This window comes from Corvus moneduloides, chromosome 3 (assembly GCF_009650955.1).
Source record: "Corvus moneduloides isolate bCorMon1 chromosome 3, bCorMon1.pri, whole genome shotgun sequence".
Classification (NCBI taxonomy): Eukaryota; Metazoa; Chordata; class Aves; order Passeriformes; family Corvidae; genus Corvus; species Corvus moneduloides.
The window spans coordinates 91,168,355-91,193,970 of record NC_045478.1 but is presented as its reverse complement, the minus strand read 5'-3'; the positions used below and the strand labels follow the sequence as shown (position 1 = coordinate 91,193,970).

Genomic DNA, 25,616 nt, shown 5'->3' with positions numbered 1-25,616 from the left:
ATAACCTGTTTTCAACAAGGCATTTAATTATGTAGCACACACAAGCACTATTGTTTATTCAGACCCTTAATTAGCTCAGTTTACTCCTTGTCCACAACAATGAAAAACTGCAAGTTCTTAGGTGTAAGTAACCTGAAGAAAGGTTTGAGGTCCCTCTGTTTACGAGTGCACTGGTACAGAAAACAAATAAAAGCAAGTAGATAATCACTTCAGTTATGCCAATGTGTAATGAGAGCATAGATGAAGTCTAAGATAATTGTTGAGTTCAAACATATCTAGGTACCTCCTAGACTAGCATGGGCAAGGCACAGAGGCAGTCCAGCTCTTCCTGGCAGCTGGGTCTAATGGTGTTCATTTCTCACTGAAAGGCACTACTCATGGCCAGATCAGCTGAAGAAAACTTCTCAAGCACACACAGAATGAGGCTCAGCTATGTCTTTTCTGAGGTGTGCCTTGACATCCTTGACAGTGCATTTCAAGGAATTACTTTAAACAAAAACATGATACAGTTATAACTAAAAAATTTCTGGAAAACATGCAGTCCTGCCAACTGCTCTAACTCCCACAGACACAGCAAGCCGATATCCTACAGCAAGCTTGTCCAGCATTAATACTATGCCAAGCAGTGCAAAAACCTTAACTCTTCCTAGAAGGTCTCAGGTGACCAGATCTATACTGGACATATGAACATCATGCTCCCATCACACATATGTGCATTTCAGTGTCGGGCCATATGCAAAGTTTCCTGTTCTATAACACACCTGATGTATTTCGGTTGCAGCACGAGAGGAAGCAGAGCAGAGAGCTTTTCACTGTCCCTACAGAAAGCCACATCTCAGCCCAGCTGGAAGGTCATAAACCCCTGCGCTATTATATGCACCTCAATCTGAAGTTAACCAGCAGCTCATTTAAACAGATGTTCCTTTTGTTTAAGCAAAATTGATAAAACTGAGAATGGCATTGCCACATGGCCCAAAATAAATGCATGTTAATATCTATCAGTTAATGATTTTAAAAATTATTTCGGCCAACAGTCCCTATATCTACCCTTGAGATGAGCAACATATGTTTGAGAGTTCTCTGGTACACTACCAGATGGAGACTGACAAACAGAGGCAGAGGTGAACTTGAGAGACTAAGATTTTTTTTTTATTATTACTTTAAGCAAACTGAAATTGCCAATTAACTTGAGACAGCTTTTGGTGCAAGGAAGTATAAATTCTGAATTGCTTACTGGTTAGCAAATGCATAGAAACATATTTTGCACTGAGAAAGGTCACACCCCTTTTCAGCATTATGGAGAGCTTTCTGGAAGCTTGGTTTTATTAAAGCAAAGAAGGGAAGAAATTTAATAAGTGTCTAATAATCTTCAGAGTATCCAATATTTGAAGTGAAATTTATTTCTTGCACGCAAAAAGACAAGCAGGTACTTTAACTATACACTCACGTAGCCATCTGCTGCCTCGGTTTTAAAAGGCTACCTCAAACTGCGAAGCTGGATGATTAAACAAAAAGTGAGAGAGATTAAATCAGACAAGGTTTAACTTGGTCCCTTGAACCAAATGTTCCTGCCGTGCATATAACTTCAAAAACTGTCTGAAGGAAAACTCTCACAGAAATGCCTGCTTCCTCAGCCCTAGGGTTTTCCACAGAGCCCTCTAGAAAGCAACATAGTTTCTTTTGGTCTGCTTTGCACAAGCAACATTAGACCTTCACTGCCACAGCACTATCCATATGCCACAGCTATCCACAGGAGGTTTCACAAACAAAAACACCTTTTTTCTCCTGTTTCTGTTTTTTGCTGGTACTATAGCACTCTGTCCCCAAGCTCCCTTCCGCTCTGAGTGTGAACAGTGCACAAACACAGGCAACTCAGGGAAAGGGAAGAGGACCAGGACACTGGATTTAATCCTGCAGCACAGCAGATGCATGAACAACAGCCCTGAATGACCACGTTTGATAGTAAGGGGCTGAGGGGGGTACTAAACCACATTTAAGAGAAGATTAGCTGCAGAAGCTTTTCCAATGGTCCAGCTACCTCAGCAGCAATCACACAAAATCCTGCTGAGGCAGAAGTGTACATATAATTCTCACCTGGGTCACGGTATGGCAGGCCACAGACCCAAAGCACTCGTGGCAGGCAACAGCCTGACAAACACAACCAGGTTCTGTTTCCTTTCTCAGCCCTTCTCCTTGGTGGGCACAACAATCACAGACAGACTTAGCTTGGGAACAGACGGATTCATTTCAACACTTTTGGTTCTCCTGCTTGTGTAGCAGGGAATAAAATCTGCAATATTTCTGTACATGATACCCTTACTATTGTGTAAGTATAATTACAGCTTTTGGGAAAAGAAAGGCACCACACAAGAAGGAAGGTATTAGTTCATGATTTAAACAGCAGCCAGGACTAACTTAGACACTTATGCTGGGTGAGGACTGTGCAGACAATTTCCATGATCTCTGCTGCACCACAATAAGGTTTTCCTGAATCTCATAACCCTAGGGAAATTGCTTTAAACAAGCATAAAATCTCATTGTCAAACTGCTAACGTCTGGTACTTGGCAGTTCCAAGATAATGCCCCACTTCCACCCCAAGCCTCGTGCAGAGCCCACACCTACCTAAAGACATATCAGGAAAAGAAGTTCCGCCACCAGAGAGAAAATGAAGAATGCTGGAAAGAGGGTCTCAAATGTAGGTTACAGCAGGGGGAAATGAGAAAGATCTGACCTGGATGTATCCTTGCAACTGAAGGTACTCTGGAGCAGCAATCCAGTCTGATTCTGCACTTCCACACCCCATGTGAAGTGAAGCTCATACAATCTCTGTGACTGGGCAAAATTATTGTGTAAAGGATTGTTGTGGTGCCAGATATCTCCACAATTTAATCAGACTGACCCCATCTCTAGTAGCCAGAGGCAGCCACAAGGTTACTATCAGAGGTCATCTGGTATTACTGCTGGGTTATTCTGCCACCAGAGAGACTTTCAGGTCTCTCACGTCGCAGGCTGGAAACCAGTGTTGTTTCCAGGGGTCCCCAGGCTGTACTTTGCCTGATGATCTGGGAGAACAAAGGAGCAGGTGTCACCATTGCAACACAACATCATAAAGAGAGGATAATACAGATAATAAAGTGAATTACAGGAGACAAGTGATTCAACCAAAAGTGAATGACAATGGAAGTTATTAGGTAAAGAAGAAAACTATTTCAAACTAGGAGAAAGGTAGATTTAGAGAGCATAGGGAACTACAAAGCACTGAGGCCTCATGGACAACATCAATTAAGGCATACAAGACATTTGGCCCTTTACCTGGCACAAGAAACATTACAATTTAATGAGACCTTGGTAGTGCAGAAGTCCTCCAAAGGCTCATGTATGGTTGTACTGGAAGGTTTCATGGTAGTACAGACAAATCATCAGGTCTTATGCCTCCCTCCAGGACTGAAAATAATCCAAGGCACTCCTGGGGTACAGCTTCTGGCTTAGTTTCCTCCAAAGAAACAGACACCAAAGCTGCTCAAACGAAATCAGTCACGGCAAGCAGCACAATCAGGGATTGCTTCAAAATTCACTACCATGCCATAGCAAGATACCAACACAGATACTGGCATCAAACTAATTCAGGTGTCAGACCCCTCAAAATTAGAGACAGGTCCTAAGCTGAAACAAAAGCATTCAAATATTTCAGATTTTGAATGGAGATCTGAGCAACAGCTACATCTGTGTTGATGCAAGTCTGCAGCCAGCCTTGGTGCAGCCCAGTGCATACAGGAGCAACCGATGTGGCAACTGCTCACATAACTCTTGTCTGAAACTGGTACCTCTGGAAGGTTTTTTAATTAAAAAGGATTTAGTGCTATTAAACAATAAAATATCAGAACCCCAGAGGAGGCATAATTGCAAGATGAATTGCGCAGCTCCACAGTTACCAAATCCACATGGTGTTACTGGCAGCTGGCCTTCAATTAGAAGAAGGTAACAAGAAAAAGCACACAGCCAGTGACAGTGAGGCAAGGTGCCCGTTGTCCCTTAAAGGAGCCCCTACTGCTCCCCTCAGAGCTTCTGCACTGGCTGGGCTTGGAGACAGCTATGGCCCTAGAACTTACCATAACCTCTCTGACTACAATGTGGAAAGCAAGGTGTGCAAAGCTCACCTGGTGTAACTTCAATGCTATCATAACCTGAGTGGTCTTCGCATACAGGAGCAAAAGCTTCAACTCCGTCAGCCAGAAGTATATAAAATTTGCCTTCAACAAGCTCTGGCTGTGGTCCAGGATCTGTACTGGCAACTTTGCAGAACAAATCTATTTAACAATAACCTCCCTCCTGCTACTTCAGCATCTCCCCACAAAGACCTGCCCACAGTGGGAGCTGCATAAGAACAAATAAAAGCCAAACAGAGGTAGAGTGAAATAGCTCATACAGATCTGAAAAACTTCTATAGTTTGTTCTTTCAAAGATGTATAAGCAGGCCAAAAAAGCTTTGCTTTGGTTTGGGTTTTTTGGCGGGGGCAGGGTAAGGAAGCAAGGCATGCAAAAGTAAAGCATGTGCTTGTTTTGATAGTCCAGATATTTCACTTAGTATTTTCAAAGCATTTCAAAATAACACTTGAAAACCAAGAAATCTACATAAAGAGAAAATTTCCCTACAGAGCCCTGAACAGAATACTTTGTTTGACCAAAATTAGATTCCCTTCCACGTTCCATTTGCCCCCATGATCCTGTTTCTTGCTGTCAAGAAGCAAGAAAGAGCTCCCTCACTACATGCACAAAGCTATTTTATATGGCACCAAAGGGACACAGATGACTTTATGAACTCCTGCCATGTAGTTACAGCCCAGCAGTGTCTGGGCTCCTCATTTGCTAGGATACCAACCCCTGCACTGTGCTGTGGATGCATTTGCCACCTATTTTGCATTCACTGACAATGATTTAACCTGCACTGAAGCAGAGGATACTCTAAACTTCAGCTGCTTTGGCTTTAAGTGGGATACCGATTACTCAGATACCCATAATAATCTTATTTCATAATTTTCTGTTAAGAAAATAATATAATGACCAGCATACTTGAAGCAGATGAATACTAACACAGCTGCAATCACATCAATCAGGAAACTGATCTACATGAAAGAACAAGAAAAAAAAAAAAAAAGACAGACTCAAAGGAATGAGGAGAAGCCCCCACATTTCAGTTGGGTGAAATTCCCAATCTAGTTTGCTGCGTAACTACAGATGAAAAAAAGACTGCAGTGCAGTGCCACTGAAGAAAGATAAGATAACCCAACCTTCAGGGCACATCTCAAAAGAGCACTCAAAAATGAATACAACTATTTCAGTGCAACCTATAATAAAAGAATTCCTGTGACAATTCAGGTTTAATTTACTTGCCTGTCACAAAAAAAGTCTGTAGCAGTACAGGCATACATGGTTTCCAGCATAAAATCTTGGTCTAATGTTGTGATCTTTCTTCTATTCAATTACCATGAACATATTCCCAGCCCTCCAAGTCCAGGTACTTGCAGACAGTATGCCAATACAGACTCTTGCAGGGATGCTGACACACCTGCTAGGTAACACAACAAAAAGAAGTCTCAGCCTCAGCATTTCTAAAGAGATCTGACATGAGTGGGACAGTATTGATTGTCTCTGCTGTACTTTATAGGCTACCTTTGCAAGCAGCATTTTCAAAAAGGGATGAAGATGATGTTGCAACCACAAGGGATGTGATCCTGTAAGAAAAAAAATCTTGCAAATGCACCTATTCCTTAGCATCAAAGACCGGTAGGCCCATGCTCTGTGGATTTGTCTTGTGAAAGGTTGCTCTTGAGTCTCTGTACGCACACGAGTCTGAATAGGCATACAGCACTGAACACCAGATTAACTCTCAAGTTTCTCAATGAACAGATTCCTATCTCCCTGCAGTTGCTTGTGTACCCTGAGATAAATGAGCAATCCAAAGACCCAGAGAAAGCACTATTGCTGAACCGTGCCCACAATGCAGACAGGGATTCAGAAGCTGCCACACTGAACGAGTAAGAAGGAAGTCACACCTCAGTGAGCAGCTCTGTGGCATCACGCAGGGACAAGAACTGACTGACATCATGTGCAGTTAGACTAGTGGCACAGCACATACCTGCTGAGCATGTAAAAAGTTCTTCATACCACTTTCAGCCTGCTACTCTGCTAGGCAACCTGCTGGGCCACATCTGCTGCTGAGATACGCAGAAAGGCAGGCTCAAGACTGACAGCCACTAGGACAAGAGTGGTACACAAACAGTAAAAGCTATTAAAGCATAGTTTGCAAAACCTGTAATTCCCCAAGGAAAGCTCCAGCTTTCCAAACATTTACCATGTAAATTCTCCTCCCCATCTCATACTCTGACTGACAGCAACAGAAATTTTTAATACCTGACAATAATTGGTTATCAAAATTTATCATCCTATAAAAAATTAACAGAAACAGAGAATCACAAAACAGTCAACATTGGAATGAGACTCTGGATATTTCCTAACACAGCGAGGAACTAGGGCAAGTTGTTCATGTCTAGTCAGGCTGTGACCATCTTCTTCAAGGACAGAAACTCCAAAACCTCTCTGGGTCACCTGTCCTAGGTATTTGACCAACCTCACAGTAAAATAATTATGTTTAAAGGAAATTTTATGTATTTCAATATGTGAACATACACATTGATAAGATTTCCCCTGAGGCCTTCTCTTCTCCAGGCTGAAGAACACCAGCTTTCTCAGTCTCACCTCATAAGAGACTCTCATTCCTCAATAAATTTCAAGGTCATTTGCTGGACTTGTTCAAGTAAGTCCATGTCTCTCTCACACTGGGGAGCCCAGAACTGGACAAAGCACTCCAAATGTGTCACACCCCCTAGAGTAGGGGGGAAGGATCACCCTTTTGAGCTGCCAATGATGCTTTTCCTAATACAACCCAGGAAGCCATCGGTGTCCTTTGCCTCAAGGGCCTCAGGCAGGGCTTGGCGTGAGTGCTTTGATGCTGGACAAGTGCTGTTGCGAAGAAAGTCACCTCCAACCCAGTCAGACTAAGTTTCATCTCCACCCCTTATTTCATGCTATGTGTATTATGCCCAGGTCCTACATTATGCAATACATTTAAGTAATCTTTGACTGTCCCATCCCTTTTCTTTGTCATTCCTGATATCCCCTCATACCAACACTTACAACATGTTCTCCATACTTACACCATACACTTAGCACCCATCAATCAGAATTATATATTATCATTAACTAATATCCTCTGCCCTTTTACAGAGGCCAAAGCCAATTCTCCACACCACTGTAGCTGGCTAATGAACTTTCATTTAGACCTCAAAGCATAGAAAGGTCTTCACAAAGAACAAGTTGTACAAGTCACTGGTTTGAAAGACAGAATGCTAGACAAAGTGATCTAATACACCTTGCCTTCAAGTGTACATGCACTTAAGGGTGTAAAATCTAAAGGTGACATTCAGTCCTTCATAGAAGAAGTCTTTACAACCAATGACAATGCCTTCATCTCACAGCATTCTGAGAAATAAATTTATCCCAGGAAGCAGCACAAAACACTTTCATTTTAGACTTTTTTGTCTGTATCTTCTACAGGATGACGTACCAGTTACCTTTGTTACTTTTATCTCAGCTTTCCAACTAAGCCATTATCACTGTTAGATAGCCTTCAGCAAGCACACAGAGCTAAGTTATTAATAGTCACCACTATCCAAGCAGCAAAACCAGATGAGAGCAAAAACCATGCAAACTAAATGCAACCTTTAAGAAGTCTGTTCTCTCATTTTCATCTTCTCCTGCTAAACAGAGATAAAGAATGTATCATACTAATATCCATCCCTACTTTTATGTTACACAGCACCGACTGCACTCACAGCCATTTAAGCCAATCTTGTCCTTGCTAAGATCGTGCAAGGAAAATAGGATTGGTTTAAAGCTGTGCCTATAAGGAAAGACTCTTACCTGCATTAGCCCAGGGAAGATACCAGGGGCAGCTGACATTCACATAGGTACCAGGCAGTCCGTCTGGCCAGCAGGCATAATCATCAAACGTTCTGTTGCAGAACTTGCCTTCTGCAGAGAGAGGGAAGGGAGGGTCATGCCACTGCCTCGTACTAATACAGCAAGAAGGAAAAGACTGAAGAGCAGAATGTAAGAGGAAATACAGACACAAGCATTTAAGCTCTGATGTGGAATTATATGACATTTATTTATCCAAAAGAGATAATCTTCACACAGGAAACTGTTGTTTCAGGGAGGAAGTAAGGAACAGATTAGGGTCTTGCACTGAATTGACAAGAAAGTAATGGATTGGTATTAATTTACCTATCTTTTCTTTTTTAGACCCTTACTTGTCCCAGTTTAATTTAAAATCATTTTTGCTATGAACACTAAAGATAGTAATTCTTCAGAATAGTTCAAAGTCATGCAGTTGGGAAGTCTACTATAATATATAGGTCCACCAATGAAATACCCACACACAGCCATAACTTTGCATTACAGCTTAATCAACATGAGAATACTTCAACTTTAGTTTCATTAAACTGTCATTCTTAGAGGGCAGCACTCAACTGCTCAACAGAATAATGCAGCAGAGGGAGATGAATGTGTCCGTGCCACTGTCATCAGCTACTGCTCTCACTCTGACATAATAATGTAGTTAAGACAAGGAATATTAACAGTTTTGAAATAATTCTTCACAGGCACAACCTTAGACCCATCTTCAGTGTGTCACAAAAGCACTGAAGCAGAGGACAGGCTGCATGGTATCCAATTGTGAGCATCACTGACAAATCACCACTTGTCCTCTGAACACCATGATGCTGGCACATCACAGATGCTCTCAGCACGTTACAGCAGCTCAAATGCTAAGACAAGCTACATTCTCTTTCTCCTTAAGTCGCATGCTTTTTTTCCAAAGCCATTTCAGCATTTTACAATGCTGAAAATAATTTATACCAACTTTACAACCCACAAACTCCTAGTTCAATGTGAACAGCATGGTCCCAGATTTCCTAACACCTTGACCCCTAAACAAGTTTCAGGTCTATTACATTAGTGGCTGTTTGATATGGTACAGCTACCACTTGCCACTCTGTAACACTCTGGACCTAAGGACAAACATCTTTACAATGAAATTGCTCCATAAAATGCTTCCTCTAGCAGAGGGAAGAGTCCCACAGAGAGCAGGCAGGAGCAAATGGGATAAAGAAGCAATGGACCAGAAAGAAGTATTTTCAAGTTCATAATCACTCCCTTGCTACTGTTATCATGCATTTTAAAAATTAATACATCCTATCCCTACCAAACCAGCTTACCTGCCACAATGGGGGGTGTCTCATACAAGTATTTCTGGCACTGGAGCTGATACTCCTTCCATTTTTGCACAACCTCAGAGAGGGATCCATCTGAACTCTGAAAGAGAAATCACAAGTCTCAGACATTTCAGGGATTTAAACTGTAGCGTTTTTCATGCAGAATGAGTAGGTGAGTGTGAAAATGACTACAAAAAGCCAGAACAGCACTGCTTATCACAAAGGGTACAAGATGATGCTATGTATTTGCCTAATTTCAACCAAAAAAATCCCCTTCTACTTGCACCATGAGGAAACAAAAACCCTACAAACTATACTGTGTCCTTACTGAAACCCAAACTGAGCTAGCCTTGCTCTCTTTAACATGCCCCAGTTGTGTGATTTATTATCTCATGAAAAGACAGGGACAGCAGTAAGTCCTTTATTAGTAGAGGTTTTCTTTCCAACAGAAGTATTTCTGCTTCCCCATAAATGAAAACAAGGTAATTCACTGTATTCAGTGGATATTGCCCAAGCATTCTTCCAAAATGTGGATGAAAGCTTTTCCATTTTATTTTTTCTTTGATGCTTTTCCCTGTATCCTGCATATTTTTCCCGAAACTGCAGAAAGATGTGGAACCTCCTTTTTGCACGTTTTGACAGGCTGCAGGTTCCACCATCAGCTACCCCAAGTAGTGAGGGGGCAGTGGAAAAGTACGTACAAACTTCACCTGAGGACAAAGGAAATTAGCCATTATTAGAATGAACAGCTAACTCAGGGCTGGCTGCTCACTCAACCCTAGCAGATGTCCTACCTGGCTCACAGAGATCCAGCTTAACTCGCTGCATTTGAGTAAAGACATTACTCCTTCTCCCCCCCTCTTTGTATTTGTATACACCAAGTTTAAACATCCGGATTAGGGGGCTGTAAGTCATCAACAATGCAGGTAACTCAGCCTTCTTGTTCCAGAGAAAGGCTCATGGATGTCTCAGACATACAATCAACAGTATGAACCTAATGGTACAACACACTAATGCTGCTGAGTGGAAGGAAGTTCATTTAATCCCAGATATCAATCAGTTTATTTAGTGAAGCATGAGGGTAAATAATCCTTCCAGTTTTACCCTCCCAGCTTCAACTGCTAATTTTTGTTTTCCACTTGTGCTTCTAAACCTTTTTCAGATGGTTAGAATAAAACTAGAGTATGGGAAGAATTCTTTTAAAATGAAGAAGTAATTTTAAAACTCTACTGCATTTCAAGAAAGTCAAACTGAACCCTGTCCACTACAACCAGTATGACTAAAATTTAGACACCAATGCAATCACCTTGGTATAAAAGAGCAGAACAGACCAGACCTCTCAAGTCCTCTTCTTTTATATTCTTCCCATTAAAAACTGTTTGAAAAGAAATAAACCAAGCACTATATGCATAATGCTTCTGCCTGGATTAGCCCACTACATTTAACTACAAATATGGTCTTGCATATGCAATGAAAAGTACAACATTTAGTAAATACCTGTGTTATGTTTCAAGAGTAAGTACCTATTACTTAACTTGTAGCTAGGGCGGCTTCACCACCGTAATTTTAGAAGAATTTAGTCAGGTCCCCCTGAAGTCAAAACAAGCACAAGCCTGTGGATCTTGGAAACTCTGACCCTGTTTGCCTGATTTAAATCACCTTATCTATGCCACTAAATGCTGCAAAGTCTGTCTATTGTAAAACAAATGGATTCTACTGAATGTATCTATGGAAAAACAAACCCATAGCATAGTGACCTATGCTCAACATACCTGAAGGGGAAAGAAAACATCACCTGAATTAGGTCTACAGGTACGTGTAGAGAAACAGATCATCAGTAACTAAAACGCCATTTACATATCCACGTAGGCTGAGTAAGGATAGATGACCTGAATACAGGGAGAGAAACAGTTTTCAAACTTAAGTTTCTCTCAGGCCATCTTTGCGAAGTGACTTTTAGGTTATATATCTTTTAGAATCAGAGAATCATTTAAAGGTCTTCATTTTACAAGGGTGGTAAATTGAAATTACACAAGACTGTTTCACTATCCTCTCATCACCAGGTTAACAGTCTAATAAAGGAATTAAAAGGAACATTTCCAGGATGACCTCTTAAATTACAATTCAGTACAATTTCAGAAGTTACTAAACATCACGCATCTTCCCAAAAAGTAACTATTGATCAAGCATGTGGATGACTACATCAAGTTAATCCAAATTCAGCTTTTAAAATCATTATAAGATATAGATGCATACAGAGTTTCACTTAGAAACAAGACTCTACCTTTTAAAATATCTTGAAAATATCCTAAAACAGCTTGCACTAAAAAAATTAGCTCTTTTGGAGTCAGGAAGCTTTTAAGTAATTTTTCTAAAACAAGCTTTCATCTACGGCCTTCATGAATGCAGGAACAACCAGCTTTAACTACAGCTTAAAAGCAAGCCTCTATCCCATATTTAATGAAAGTAAAAGCATTCTACTTATACTGGTTTTTCACAATGTGAGAAGACAACTCTAAGAAAGAGATTAGCAAACTGTAAGAGTGAAATAATGAGACATGCCTTTCTGTGGAGATAACCTATTTGGTAGACAGTTTTCTATTATCTACAGTGTGTTGCAATAAGACAATCAAATATAAATTCTAAGACAATCTAATTTGTTCTCTCTATGCAACAGTTCACTGTGGTTCAGCTAAATACTGTGGTTTGTTATCAGACACATTGACTTAAACCTGATTTTAACATATGCTAATTCCTATTTCTCAGAGCTTATGGCCCACATGAACAAGAATCACAAGTTACACAGTGCCACAGATTCACCATGTAAGTAGTTACTCAAATATGAGATACTGTCTTTTCTTGAGAAGTTATTTAATTCCTTCTGCAACAAAGCACTAAATGAAAGTATACAAGGCCAAGGTTCCTGGGTCAGCTCCTAAAATTTGGAGCAAATGGAAAACATATAGCTTCATTAAACTCAGAACTATATTTTCATTGTTGAAAGCATCTAGTTGTGGGTTTACTCTGGGGATTTTTCCTCTTATATTCAACAATGGGTGCAAAAATAGCAGCAGTTTTGCTGTGGTGAAAATATATCACAGAAGCTTAGCAGAGGAGAAGATGGAAACACAGCTGACTGGTTAAGGGGGAAAAGTCAAAGACATGAATGGATGAAAGATGTTAAGGAGGTGAGTGACAATGCAGCCTGAGGAGCATGAAACAAATGCAGAAAAATTAGGACAATCAAGAGGACAGGACAGGAGACTCTCGGTGCACGCATACAATTAAGTACAATTAGTCTCTAGTAAGCACACTCTAAGTTAGCATATTTAACAGTCTGAAGACAGAATTCCTTACAAATCCTTAACACCTTCATAGGAAAGCCCCTTTCATTTGTCTTCATAGGCCCTACTGTAAAAGTAAGCATTTTAATCACTTTTCAACATCTTTGAAACTATTCCTGCTGAAATGAAAACCAGCATCCACACAGATACAAGGTGATCAATGCCACAAAAGCAATATTCTAATACAGTGAAATCTGAGCACACAGGGTCTAAAGCCTCCAGGCAAAATGTACCATGAAATGGCATTAAAGTGGAAGGGAGAGTTCTCAGAGCTTCAGAGGCAACTGGTGACTCCTGGGATTATCTTCTCTCTTCTCCCACCACCACATATAAGGTCTCACATGCAATAGAGTGAGAAATTCCTCCTTCTATTTGTATTTCTTTTGCCTTTGCTTGTCTATTTTTAAACAGGAACACTCTTGTTACAACTCTTTCATGTTTTTAATATTTCAGGATAACAAGCAAGACTTTGCCTTGCTGCTAAAGGCTCACATGTAATGTTACAATCACTGGGACCTCCAAATTGCTAATCTTAATCTTCAAAAGCAAAAGATAAGCAACCTGGCATTGAGCAACAGCTTGGTATGGCCTTGGTATTCTTCCCTTGGGTAGTAATGCTGGCATCTCTACCTTGTGAGAGGAGGATTCAGATTATATTTACTGCCTTTTAGCTCAGAAGGGCACTAGTGAGTTGCTTTTAAACTTCACTGCCCTTTTTGAAAAGCCCAAAGCAACACATTATTTCAAGGCTATTCTGCTCAGGAGCAGCACAGCAACTAAGTCCAAGATAGGTGAAGACTACACACTACCAGCCTTATGCTCCTTCTGACTCATAACATTCTTTCACATATAATACACATCTTATTAAATCATCCTTTACGTAACATAAGCTACAGGTCTGCATCAATACATCAGTGCAGAGCAGAGCAGAGCAGAGCAGGACAATCCCCTCCCTTGCCTGGCTGGCGATGCTGTGCCTGCTGCACCCCAGGACATGCTTGGCCCTCCTGGCTGCCAGGGCACTGCTGACTCATGTCCAACTTTCCATCAACCAGAACCCATGGCATTGCTTTCCTCAGTCTGTCCATACTTCCAGGGTTGCCTCATTTCAGGTGCAGAATTCAGCAGTTTCCCTTGTTGAACTTCATATGGTTGGTGATTTCCCAGCCCTCTGATTTGTCAAGGTCTCTGCAGGGCCTCTCTCCAATCAACAGCTCCTCCTAGTTTTCTACCATCTGCAAACTTGCTTAGTATCCCTTTCAGTCCTGTGTCCAAGCTGTTTATGAAGATGCTGAAGAGCAACGGGCCAAGGATGGGGCCCTGTGGAACCCCTCTAGTGACAGGTCCCCAGTCTGATGTCAATTCATTCCCTGTAACCCTTTGTGCCTGACCTGTGAGCCAGTTGCTCACCCATCACATGATGTGTTTATCCAGCTGTGTGCTCAAACTTTTGTGCAAAACGATCTGTGAGAGATGAGATCAAAAGCTTCACTGAAATCCAAAAGGGTTACATCAACTTTCCCTTGATCGACCAGGTGGGTTACCTGGTCATAAAAGGAAATCTGATTTACTGGTGCAGCCTCATCTTGAGTATTGTGTGCAGTTTAGGTCACCACGATATAAGAAAGACATTAAACTATTGGAGAGCATCCAAAGGGCTGTGACGATGGTGAAGGGCCTTGAGGGGAAGCCGTGTGAGGAGCAGCTGAGGTCACTGGGTCTGTTCAGCCTGGAGGAGACTGAGAGGAGACCTCATTGCAGTTACAGCTTCCTCACAAGGGGAAGAGGAGGGGCAGGCACTGATCTCTGCTCTGTAGTGACCAGTGACAGGACCCAAGGGAATGGCCTGAAGTTGTGTGAAGGGAGGGTTAGGTTGGATATGAGGAAAAGGTTCTTCACCCAGAGGGTGGCTGGGCACTGGAACAGGCTCCCCAGAGAAGTGGTCACAGCACCAGCCTGGCAGAGTTCAGGAAGTGTTCGGGCAATACTCTCGGGCACGTGGTGTCATTCTTGGGATAATGCTGTGCAGGGCCAGGAGTTGGACTCAATGATCCTTGTGGGTCCCTTCCAACTCAGCTTATTCTGTGATTCTGTGAATAAAAGTCAACACAGTGGTCACCTAATATGTTTATTGAATTCATAGCATGGACATAAGCTTGAATTTACAGTTTTGTCCTAAAATCACAGCCCAAATGGCACAGAACACAACACTACCACCCCACAAAGATTTGCTGGAATCCAGTATCATCTTGCATTTATTGGGATGTTCAAGAAAGAATGATTTCCAGGTTTCAAGCTTAGATGAATTCATTTGTTTGGGGCTTAAGTATAGCCACCCTCCTGAAAGTGTTTTCCCATGCAGCAAGATGCTTCAGCTTGCCACAAAAGCATTCTGGGAGCAGAAATTTAAAAACAGAGGCTGTAGCACAGCAGAACTCTGCAACAGCACTAACCATTCACAGAACAAATTTATCTCCCCCTGAAATTTGTCATCACATTTCTCCAATTCTAACTTGAAGTAAATATGAAAGCACATGACTGGAAGGATGCTGTTACTATACCCCCAAGCCCATCACTCAAGATCAAGATTCAGTTTGTCTGGTATTACTACAAACTTGTCAAGCTGCTCCAACCACTTGTTTCTAAGAACAGTTATGTTTCCTCAGCTGTTGCGAAAAATAAAAATCCAAACTAAACACTAAGCCAAAACACCCAGTACTGAACTTGGTATTAACAGAGTCCTTTGAATCACTGTTCACCCCATGATAAAACAATTCTGTCGAGGATCAGTCCTTCAAGTACAATGCTTCTGGAAGACCAAAAAGACATTCTGGAAGGGTGTTAGTGTGGGAGAAGGCTTTATTGTTCAACCCTCACTCTCCCAAAGAGATGATATTCAACCCAATTTTATAACTATTTAGTTCAACTTCCGTGTAATAAGTTAATCTAAATCCACTACATGCAACATCTCACAGTTCAGTTACTCTCCTTTAAGAACTGAAGCTATGCCAAAGAAGAAGGTACATCAAAAAAAATTATGTCTCTACTATAGGTAATTCAAAAGTAGTATCATTAAAGGTACCCTTTTACAGAGATCATAAATTAGATCACACTTTAGGACTGACATTCCCTAGATTTCTGTATTTATCACATTCTCTTGCCACATTACGTTGCCCAGTATCAAGTTTAATGTACTCATTTGACATTATGCAACACTAAGTGACCCTCTGAGATAAAGTCATTACTCTCAATCCCTTCTGTAGGGCTGCTTGACTGATCAGATGATATAATATTAATTATGCTTCCCAACTCATATTTTACAAGATACTTTGTCAGTGGTTGGATCACTCTGTACAAATTCCTCACCCTTCAGAAAAAAACAAACAGGATCAAAACAACTTATCATTCAGAGGGAAGCCAGCTTCTAGGAGCTTTTCCTGTAAATACTTCTGTTCCTTAGTTACTAATGACCAATTATTTCAGAAGCTCAAGAGCACCAGAAAAAGAAACCTTTCAGCATCCTCCCTGCTAGTGAAATGCAACAAATGAGCTTCCTCAAAAGGAGCTACCAAATTCAGGGAGAAACTCCCGGGTGACACCTGCCAGCTGTTCTTGCTCTCAGGCTGCAGCAGCTTAGTACTCACAAGTCCTTCAAGAAAAACAAAAAGGTTCAGGCCTTCGATAAAGGCAAATCTTGAGAACAGTGTTTCACTGTCTGTCCAAGCATGGAAACCTCTCTGTTCTGTCACTCACTTCAAGTTTCATGACATTAAGCTTTGGAACTCAAAGCTGCAAGAGGAAGCTCTCATCAGATACACACGATCAATGCACAGAAAAGACATTCCTCCGTCTGCCTCTTCAGAGCTGCTCAGCCCAAATTTCTTTTTTTTTTGGTGCTGTTTGTTGCTGTTGTTCTGTTTTTTTTAAACCAGTGGCTGAATCTCAGCATTACCCTCTCTCTCTCAGCTGAAAATAACCAGTGCACCACATGGTCCCTCATGGCCTGCCTGCCCTCATTCCTTTTTCTTTTTCCTTTTACACACCTGCACAGCTTCAGAAGAAAGGTTTGGCTGGGCTCAATTCCACAGCAGCCTATAACAGCACCTATAAGCGCATTTACCACCACCACCCCGTTCCCCTCTCCCACCCCCTCCATTCTTAAGATGTGTTCTTACTAGATCAAGGAAAAAAGAATAAGCACAGGCGTCTCCTAAAGGTCCGGAAATGCAGAATGCTTCTGCACAGAATCTCAGATAAGGCATTTTAAAGAACAAAACCAAAACTGATTTGAGGCGTATTCCTGTTTCTTGGTACTTCTGCACAGGGAGCTCCCAGTTCAGCTGACTGATTGTTCCACAAATCATTCCAAATACATAAACTGTCTGAGGAGGCAGGAGAGTTCAGCCCTAACCACAAGGATTTCCATTCCAGGACCAAACACTCCAGGTCTGTCCTGGGATCTTTCACTTGTGCTTTGAAAATAACCAGTTTTCCCAACCCTGAAATTTTTGTTTTGACAAGGTGCATCTCAATGAGAAAAATATCTCTTGGCCCCTATCATTTTCTGGATCAAGACATTATTTGGCATTCAGAGACACAGATGTCAAAGCAAACTTACAAAGACCTAAATCAACTTGCATAGTATACAGTTTCAAAATAAAGGGAATAAAGTAAAGCGTAATATTTCAGCATGCTACAAAATTTAGCATCATCGAGAAACATAAATAAATAAAACCAAACTCCCATAGGTCAAGTATGATAGTCTGAAAATGTGGTGCAAACCTCTGCTCATAGGGTTCAAGTTTCTAATATTTCTGTCTCCAGTGACAGACAGACCTGAGACAAGAACAGTTACCCGCAGAGTTTTTCTGTCCCATGCAGAACTTTCACAGCCTGGAAAGATTTTCGTCCTTGGTGACTGTAGGACTCATGAATCCTTATGCTCACCGTTGAAGCAGGTACACATTTAGATTGGCAGCTGCTGTTACCAGAAAATGTTACCTTCATTACAATGTCTTTCATCCTTTCTGGTAAGTGTTCCTGTCAAGGATGTACTACATGAGCCACTCAAAAATGCCAGAAGAAAACTACTGAGCAACCACGCAGAGGGACAGAAGAAAAATGCAAAATTCAGAAGCAACTATAACTCACAAATTCTTGGAGAGAAGAACTCAGTCCAACAATTTTAGTGGGAGACAGCATACAGCACTCATGAGAATTACATTATCATACAAGGAGATTTTACTGTGCATTGCAAATCTAGACATACACTTCTGAAGTGCTCTTTAGCAGAGGACTTTTACTGATGCAGTTGTACAACAGAGCAAGCACAACATAATAGTTGAAAATGTATTTTTAGACAGATACACAAGGTATAGCTCTGGAAACATTAAGGAATGAACAAAGGCAAAGCTGAGAACACTGCAGGAGCAGCAGAAGCTACAAAGCTGATGATGAGAACAGCACTTCATATCTACCCTTACAGATTTAGAAACTAAATTCAGCCTAGGCTACTGGAAGAGCAACTCATCATTTCATTAAAAATTGTGTAGTAACACAGAATCATAGGATGGTTTGGGTTAAAAGACATTTAAAGATCATCTAGTTCTAATACCCCTGCTATGGTCAGGGACATCTTTCACACAGATCAGGTTGCTCAGAGCTCGATCTAACCTGGCCTTGAACACTTCCAGGGATGGGACATGCACAACTTCTTTGAGCAATCTGTTCCAGTGGTTCACCACAATAATGCTCATACAAAGTAATTTTTTCTATCTAAAATCATTTTACCCTCCTTTAGTTTAAAACCACTACCCCTTGTCCCATGACACTACAAGCCCTGGTAAAAAGTCTCTCTCCACCTTTCTTATAAGCCCCATTTAAGTATTGAAAGGCCACCATAAGGTCTCCTCAGAGCCTTCTCTCCTCTGGGCTGAACTATCTGAGTGCTCTCAGCCTTTCTTTGTAGAAGTCTCAGATCACTTCCACAGCCCTCTTCCAGACCCAGTCTAACAGGTCTATTTCTTTCATTTATTGGGGGACCTCACAGCTGGATGCAGCATTCCAGGTGGGATGTCACAGGAACAGCAGAGGGAGACCCCCTTCCCTCACCCTGCTGGCCACAGTTTTGGATGCAGCCCAGGATACAGCTGGGTTTCTGGGCTGTGAGGGCACACTGCCAGCTCATGTCCAGCTTCTCATACACCAGCACCCTCGAGTCCTTACCTGCAAGGCTGCTCTTGATCCATTCTCCACCAAGCCTGCGTGGATACTGATGATTCTCCTGATCCTGGTGCAGGACCTTGCACTTGGCCTTGTTGAACATGGGCCCACTTCTCAAGCCTGTCAAGGTCCCTCTGGATGGCACCCCTTCCCTCCAGTGAATCCACTGTACCACTCAGCTTAGTGTCACCTGCAAACTTGCCAAGAGTGCACTCAATCCCACTACCATCTATTAATAAAGACATTTAAAAGCACTGGTCCCAGTACAGACACCTGAGAGACATCACAATCATGTACTATCAAATGGAACAGAGGGAAAATGAGGGATATATATGGTTAAAAAAAGCTGAGGAGGTTTAGGGTGGAATTCAAATGCCTGATCACAGGTACCTATAGTTCCCTTCACCATAGATGTGTCCCTTGTGTTGTCTCCTGCCACACCTACAGACAGGTACAGGCTTCCCCTGTATCCTACATCACATCCATTAGTCCCATACAGGGTCTTGAATACTGTAGAAGTTTTGAGCAGCTCTAGATGCCTACATTTGGACAACTGACTCATCTCTAAGCTGCTCAAGCAAAACAAACTAAAGAACATCTGTCAAAGCTGGACTTCTGGCCCCTCTTGCAGAGCTTTAAAATGCATTTAGTTAAGCTGTTCCTTAGGACATACTGAACCCAGCACATTTAAAAGGATCTTTATCTTATGCTTATAACTGATTGGTTTCTCTGTACCCCAGTAATTGGCCGGTCCCAGAGCTGGATGAGCAGAGGGACACACTGAGCTGGCAGTTCCACAGAGCCATGGAATTGCAAAACTTGAGTTTTCAAGTAAAAAAAAAAAAAAAAAGTTACCACCAGAAAAAAAAAAAATCACCACCAAAAAAAATCTAAGAGTAATCTTCCTCACAACCTCAGGGACTAAATGAGCATCACTTCATTGTAAATAATCTGTATTTTCACTAGGCAGGAAAAACTCTAAATCTTTTCACTTTCCATACCAAAACATCCCAAAAGAGTTAAGCTCCCCCAGCTTTTCAAATTACTATTTAACAGTCACTCTTCTTAAAGACCTGTGGTGCAGAGTGTAGCTATTTTTTCCAAGATCACAAATCCTGTAGCAATGTAAGCCTGGTCATCAGTTTGTCATACCATCACTGCAATCCCTGCAATAAGCTCAACAAGAAGAAAAAACAAACAACCAAATAAATCAGACAAATTAACCTTCACAAACCTTTTTCTCTCTGAAAGCATTCCCATCTACACTTATTTGTAAACAAACTTAGCTCTCCAGTTAAAAAAATACTCAACAGAAAAACAATCACCACAAAGCTATTTTAAAAACAACACCACACACAAACCCAAAAACTGCTCTATATAATTTCATGGGTTCTGCATCTACTATCGTTTAGAGATTGCCAGAGTAGAATGCAATCAAATCTGTATTGCTTTTAGGTCCTAGTTGAGGGTAGTAGTTTATTCCGATTTTAACAAACGCAAATTAAGTCCCTCAGCAGCTCATTGTCACACTGGCTCAAGGTTCACTGTCCCATTATCTGCCGTGTGCCTCGTCCCTGCCAAGGCAGTTATATGTAGCACCTTCACAAATTGCCAGCGCTTTCATCAATAGTTATGACACATTTGAGGGCAGAGCATACAGAGAAGTTCTGCCAGCAAAGCTCACCAGACATCATCTGTTTGCCTGCCAAATCCTAAAAAGTAGAAGTGCTTGACAAATTTATCCAGAAGAGATTTACTTCCCAGTTTTCCTGCAATCCCTCTGAGCCAGGGAAGCTGACTACAGAAGTACAGACAGGTCAAGTTGAATCACAGACTTTCCCTACTCTAGGACTGCAAAGCAACTTATGAACCACCCTATTGCTACAGGAATCAGCTCAGGTCTTTCCTCAAATCCGCTGCATTAACCTTGCATATCAAATATTCAAATACTAATATGCAGTCCTTCTTGTGCAGTAAGTGCCAGGATCTCTGGCTACAGCTGAATCAGTAGCAAAGGATCTATGCATTAGCTTTGCAAGGCAACCCCACAAGCTACAATGTTTCTGTCCCCAAACAGTAACAGAAGAGAGGAACTCAGATGCAAGATCTAACTTCTATTTTTTCAAAAGTTTATCCCTACCCCATCTTCAGGCCACTTCTAGCAGGCTTTGATCTTCATGAGTTGGGATCTCATTACATTATTTTCTCAATACACAGGCAATCAGTGTATTCTCCTCATTCACTATCCTCACCAGCCCCGGGGCTGGATCTTACTTCTTTACTTCAGTCAGATAGCTTGAAAAACAGTCATAACTCTCCACAGAAATCAGCCTGCCTCCACCTCATTCCTTCTTTCCTTCCCTTACTCTCAGAGGTATATGCAGCTAAAGAGGACTGTGGTTTAAGCTACAGAAGTGAACTGCAATTGTGCTAATGTTAAAGCTGACGGGACTTCCATTTCTTGCCCCTTTTCCTTGGGGACACTTTCAAAATAAAGGGGAAGGCGAGCAACAGAGGAAGATTGCTGTTCCAGCTGTAAGCACACTTGTTTTCAGAAAGCAAGAGACAGGATAAAGCCCAACGGAGAATCAACTTAGTAAAGCAAGCAAAGAAAAACATGCAGGGAGCTTCAAGTAAGCTATCCAGCCTGGACAAACGGAAACACAAGAGAGAGCTGCCCCTCCAATCAAGTCTCCAAATTATTCATTTTGCGGAAGGTAAAGTTGTGCACAAAGCTTCCCCTCCCCTCAGCTCCAATTTTAAAAGCACTGAGGGAAGCAGTGACCATGCAGTAATAAAGCTGAAAATGGATAGATCACTTAAAGGAATTACACTCATTCCATGTTAGTACTTTCACAGCTACATATTTCCCCACCAGACATTAACCTTAAATCAAGCAGCACTTGTAGGAACAGAATACATTCCCAGAGAAGATGCTAGAGAAAAAACTGAGGAACTTAAATAGCAGAGGCTTGGCTTGACAGGTATTTTCAGAAGAAAAGTTTTCTTTCTGAGTGAACCTGCTCTGCAAAAGACTTACGTTTTCATGTCAGCTCATCCTTAAAATGTACTTTTGAAGCACTGATAGCATACCTATCAGTATTTAAAGCAGTATAAACCAGCACCACTGCTGAAAGCAGTGTTTTCTCTGTCCCCAGAGAAAGGTGGTGATTTTCTCCCCCATGCCTCACTCCCCTTTTCTCTTTATGCCTTATGATGCACTCATACCATCAGCAACCGCAAGCCCAACAGCCTTACTCTCAGAGGTAAAATTAAGCAGGAAAAATATTTGACAGGCTAAGTGTTGCTGTGAAGCAGAGACAAATGCAGCACAGCTCACAGGGAGACATAAGAATACTCTTAATTTTCCACCATCTTAGAATTGAGTAGTAAGTAAAATCCTGGATAGCATATAAACTGAATTACCAGTATCAAAATGTTAAGCTAGGAGTCAAATGTATTAAAATGTATTAAAAGAAGCAAAGACTTGAGGACTTCAACAACAGTCCCCCTAAATTTTCGTCATCTACACTCCCTACCACACAGGTCATGATTTTTCATCTTTTGCAACCATGGTGACCTTGAGGCCAAAGGACTCACATGATACACTCATCAATTTCCCACACAGCACCTTCTGGAGCCTCACAACAATTGCTGCATCCACCTCACACATGCCAGCTTGGCCAGAAAACACCATTCTGAAACAGATCTAATCTTGATTTGAAGACCCCAAGTGACCGAAAATCCACTGCACACTTAGGCAAGCTGCTACTGTGGTTGATCACCCTCAGTATTGAGGTCTTCACTTATTTTGAGTCTGAGTAAAATTAACCACGCAAATGACTTTGCTTAAGAGCAACTACCTTGCAAAACATGAAGTATGTCACAATAATTTTAATTAATAAGATCAATCTGAAGTAATTAAAATTGTATCTGCCTAAATTTTCCCACAGTAACAGGTTGGTTAATATTTACGAGGTTAGATAATTTTTCAGTCTTTTCACAATACTGGTGGATGAGTATCAGATTAAAAGGTTAAGAAGTACAGAGAGAAACTGAATTTTTCAAAGACTGTTACCATTAGGTACTGCCACACTGTTGTGGAGCCCTGCAAAGGAGAGTCCAGGCTCCTCCACCCCACTGCCATTAAGTTGGTTTCTGATAAAGAAGCCAGTAGTCCCTTAGCCTCAGATTATGCAGACTTGTTAGAGATTTTTATCTTCATTAGCATTTTTGAAACTGTTGGTTTGTACTTGTTGCCACCACTTCCATTTCCTACAAGAACGGTTTAAGTTCTAAGAAGACACCTGCAGAGCTGGGGGTATTGGGGACACTATCAGCATCACTATGACCTCAAAGTTAAAAGTATTTGTGCTTTTTGTATGGTAGTTTTTTCCTTTCATGCCATTTTTACTCTTTCAGCTTTGCAGCTGCAGATGGTAGCTTACTTTTTTTTTTACTTTTCCAGTTAGAAGGAATGAATTAGGTAAACAAGTCAAAATCTGTAGATGGAAGTGCTGCAGTATCAGGGCTATAGATCACATCTGCTTCTAGAGATTGATAAAAGCTTTCATGCCTGAACACCTTGCCCAAAAAAACACACCTTCTCCTTGCAGCTACTAAAGAAGCACACTGCTGTACTACAGACAACAGTCCCTTTTCCACCTCAAGCATCTTTTTTGCTTTAGCATTGTAGATTATGAGGGCAGAAAGTTCACTGAAACACTTAGATTTAAAATAGGTAAATAAGCCACTGTATGTGAAGTTTCTGCTCAAACACCACTACATAAGTAAAAACACTTATTACCCAGGTAGAATTAGAAATACTAAGTGGAAAAGAAGGAAAGGTCAGGTCCAAAAACAGGCTGGAAACAGCAGAAACGAAAAACCTCGTGTTCTAAACAACCTGCAGGAACCGCTTCGGTTCAGATCACTTAGACCTCCTCCTTTACAGCAACCAAGATTTATTCAGATGCAGTGAGTAAGTCCTTGTGCATGCAAACATCCTGCAACATCCTCCATACAACAGTCTCCAATTATTAAAATGAGCAAGTCAGAAAATCATGAAGTTAAATCTTTTACAATTCTTGTCTCCAAAATGATTCAGCTATGCTGAGTGTTTTAAAAAGGAGGGGAAAAAATAGACAAAAGAACATTTTTATTAGTTTTTCAAAACCAAAAGAAGCACAAATGTTCATCACTACAATTTAGTGAGGCTCCAGGTGAGCCCAAATATCTCTGTAGGCTAACCACTATATAAAAAGCAGGGGGGAACTTCCTAAAAATCTCCATCTTAACTGGAGTTGTTCAGTAGTATCCATTTCATGGAATTCAAGGGAGGAAACAACACAGCCAAAAAAGGCAGCAATTCACTACATGGAGGACAGGAAGACAACACTGGCCAGAGCTGGGACATGCTCCCTGGAGGGGCCCATTAGATGAGCAGCTTGGGCAAGCGGACAAACACACAGCAGACAGGCCAGCTTGTCTGCTTTGTTTCTACCAGAACTTTTAATGGAAAGGACACTAACCCACAGAACATTTCTCTTGTCAGATTACTTGGACCAGAAATGGTCAAAAACTTAAGAAGGCGCCAGAGTGGAGGAAAAGACAGATGAGAGGGAAAAGGCGGCTAAAGAGAAAATGATTTAATCAAGACCAAGGGAGGCTGACACTTTCCATTCCCAACTGTTCAAATAGTTTATTTTCCAGTTTGGATCATAAAACTAAATAAAAGATAAGCATTGCAAAATAAGCACAAAGCATTTAAGTCACAACAGTAGTGGAAGTTGAATATTTCCATGTCAGCTGCCTGTCATCTCATACTTGACAGTGTTCCAAGCTTGCCACAAATGTGCTGTGGAATTATCTTCTCATTTCCCAGTGACATAGTCTGCTGCTCATGCTGTCTTTCACGTAATACCTTTCTTCTGTGCTGATCCCAGCTGTCCATTGAGCAGGATACAGATACTTTGGACAACATAATATATCTGTTTTCTCCACAACTTGGTTTTGCTCCAAATATCTCCAGCATGACAAAAATAGGAGAAAGAGGGAAGAATAAGAAGAGCTATAAATTAAAAACAAACCAAAAAAACTCCAGAGGCCATAAAGTAGCATCAACATAAAGACCACCATCTCAGATGCAATCTGGGGACAAGAGAAAATATTTGGAATTTAGAATTTTTATGCAAGATTTTTCTAGCACACTAACTGGAAATTTAGTTTCTGCTTGCTCAGTCAGTACAAAGGCTCTCTCCTTCCCCATACAGTACAGGCATATTCATGAATTACTCAAACACGTGAATTTTCTTTAAAGCTTTACTTCAGCATTATGCCAAGCAGCTCAGCCATAATGGCAAAGCTATGATTACAGAGAACTGTAAGTCTTTCTGTTGAAGAAAAACTATAGATTATTTTCAAAGACAACAGGGGAAAGACAACACAGCAAAGCTTAAAGCCAAGCTGTGAACCAAGCTGCCGAACCCCAGAACTCTACATGCAAATGGGCAATACAAAAGATAGACATGAAAGAAACTAATTATTGAAAGCTTAAGCAAGTAGAAAGTTAACCTCATGAACCATAAATGATGTTTACATTAGCTTTGTTCTCCCAGTATTACAGCCTTCAAGCTCCCTCAGTAGTATGTGTAGCATACTACTTGACAGCTTGGTTTGTTATTAAGTGCCTGGCTCTGAAGAAGAGTATAGTGTTTA

General features: G+C 41.2%; 1 protein-coding gene across 1 annotated transcript in view; it reads right to left on the bottom strand.

Moving 5' to 3' along the window:
• The window catches only part of GLP1R (glucagon like peptide 1 receptor), an 82,194-nt gene that overhangs the window by 43,975 nt on the left and 12,603 nt on the right, over positions 1–25,616 (bottom strand). Inside the window, exons 2-3 of the mRNA XM_032102736.1 lie at positions 9,337–9,433; positions 7,982–8,092 (exon numbers count right to left, since the gene is read on the bottom strand). Of these exons, the coding sequence (XP_031958627.1) occupies positions 7,982–8,092; positions 9,337–9,433 (208 nt within the window). The remainder of the gene's footprint in view (positions 1–7,981; positions 8,093–9,336; positions 9,434–25,616) is intronic.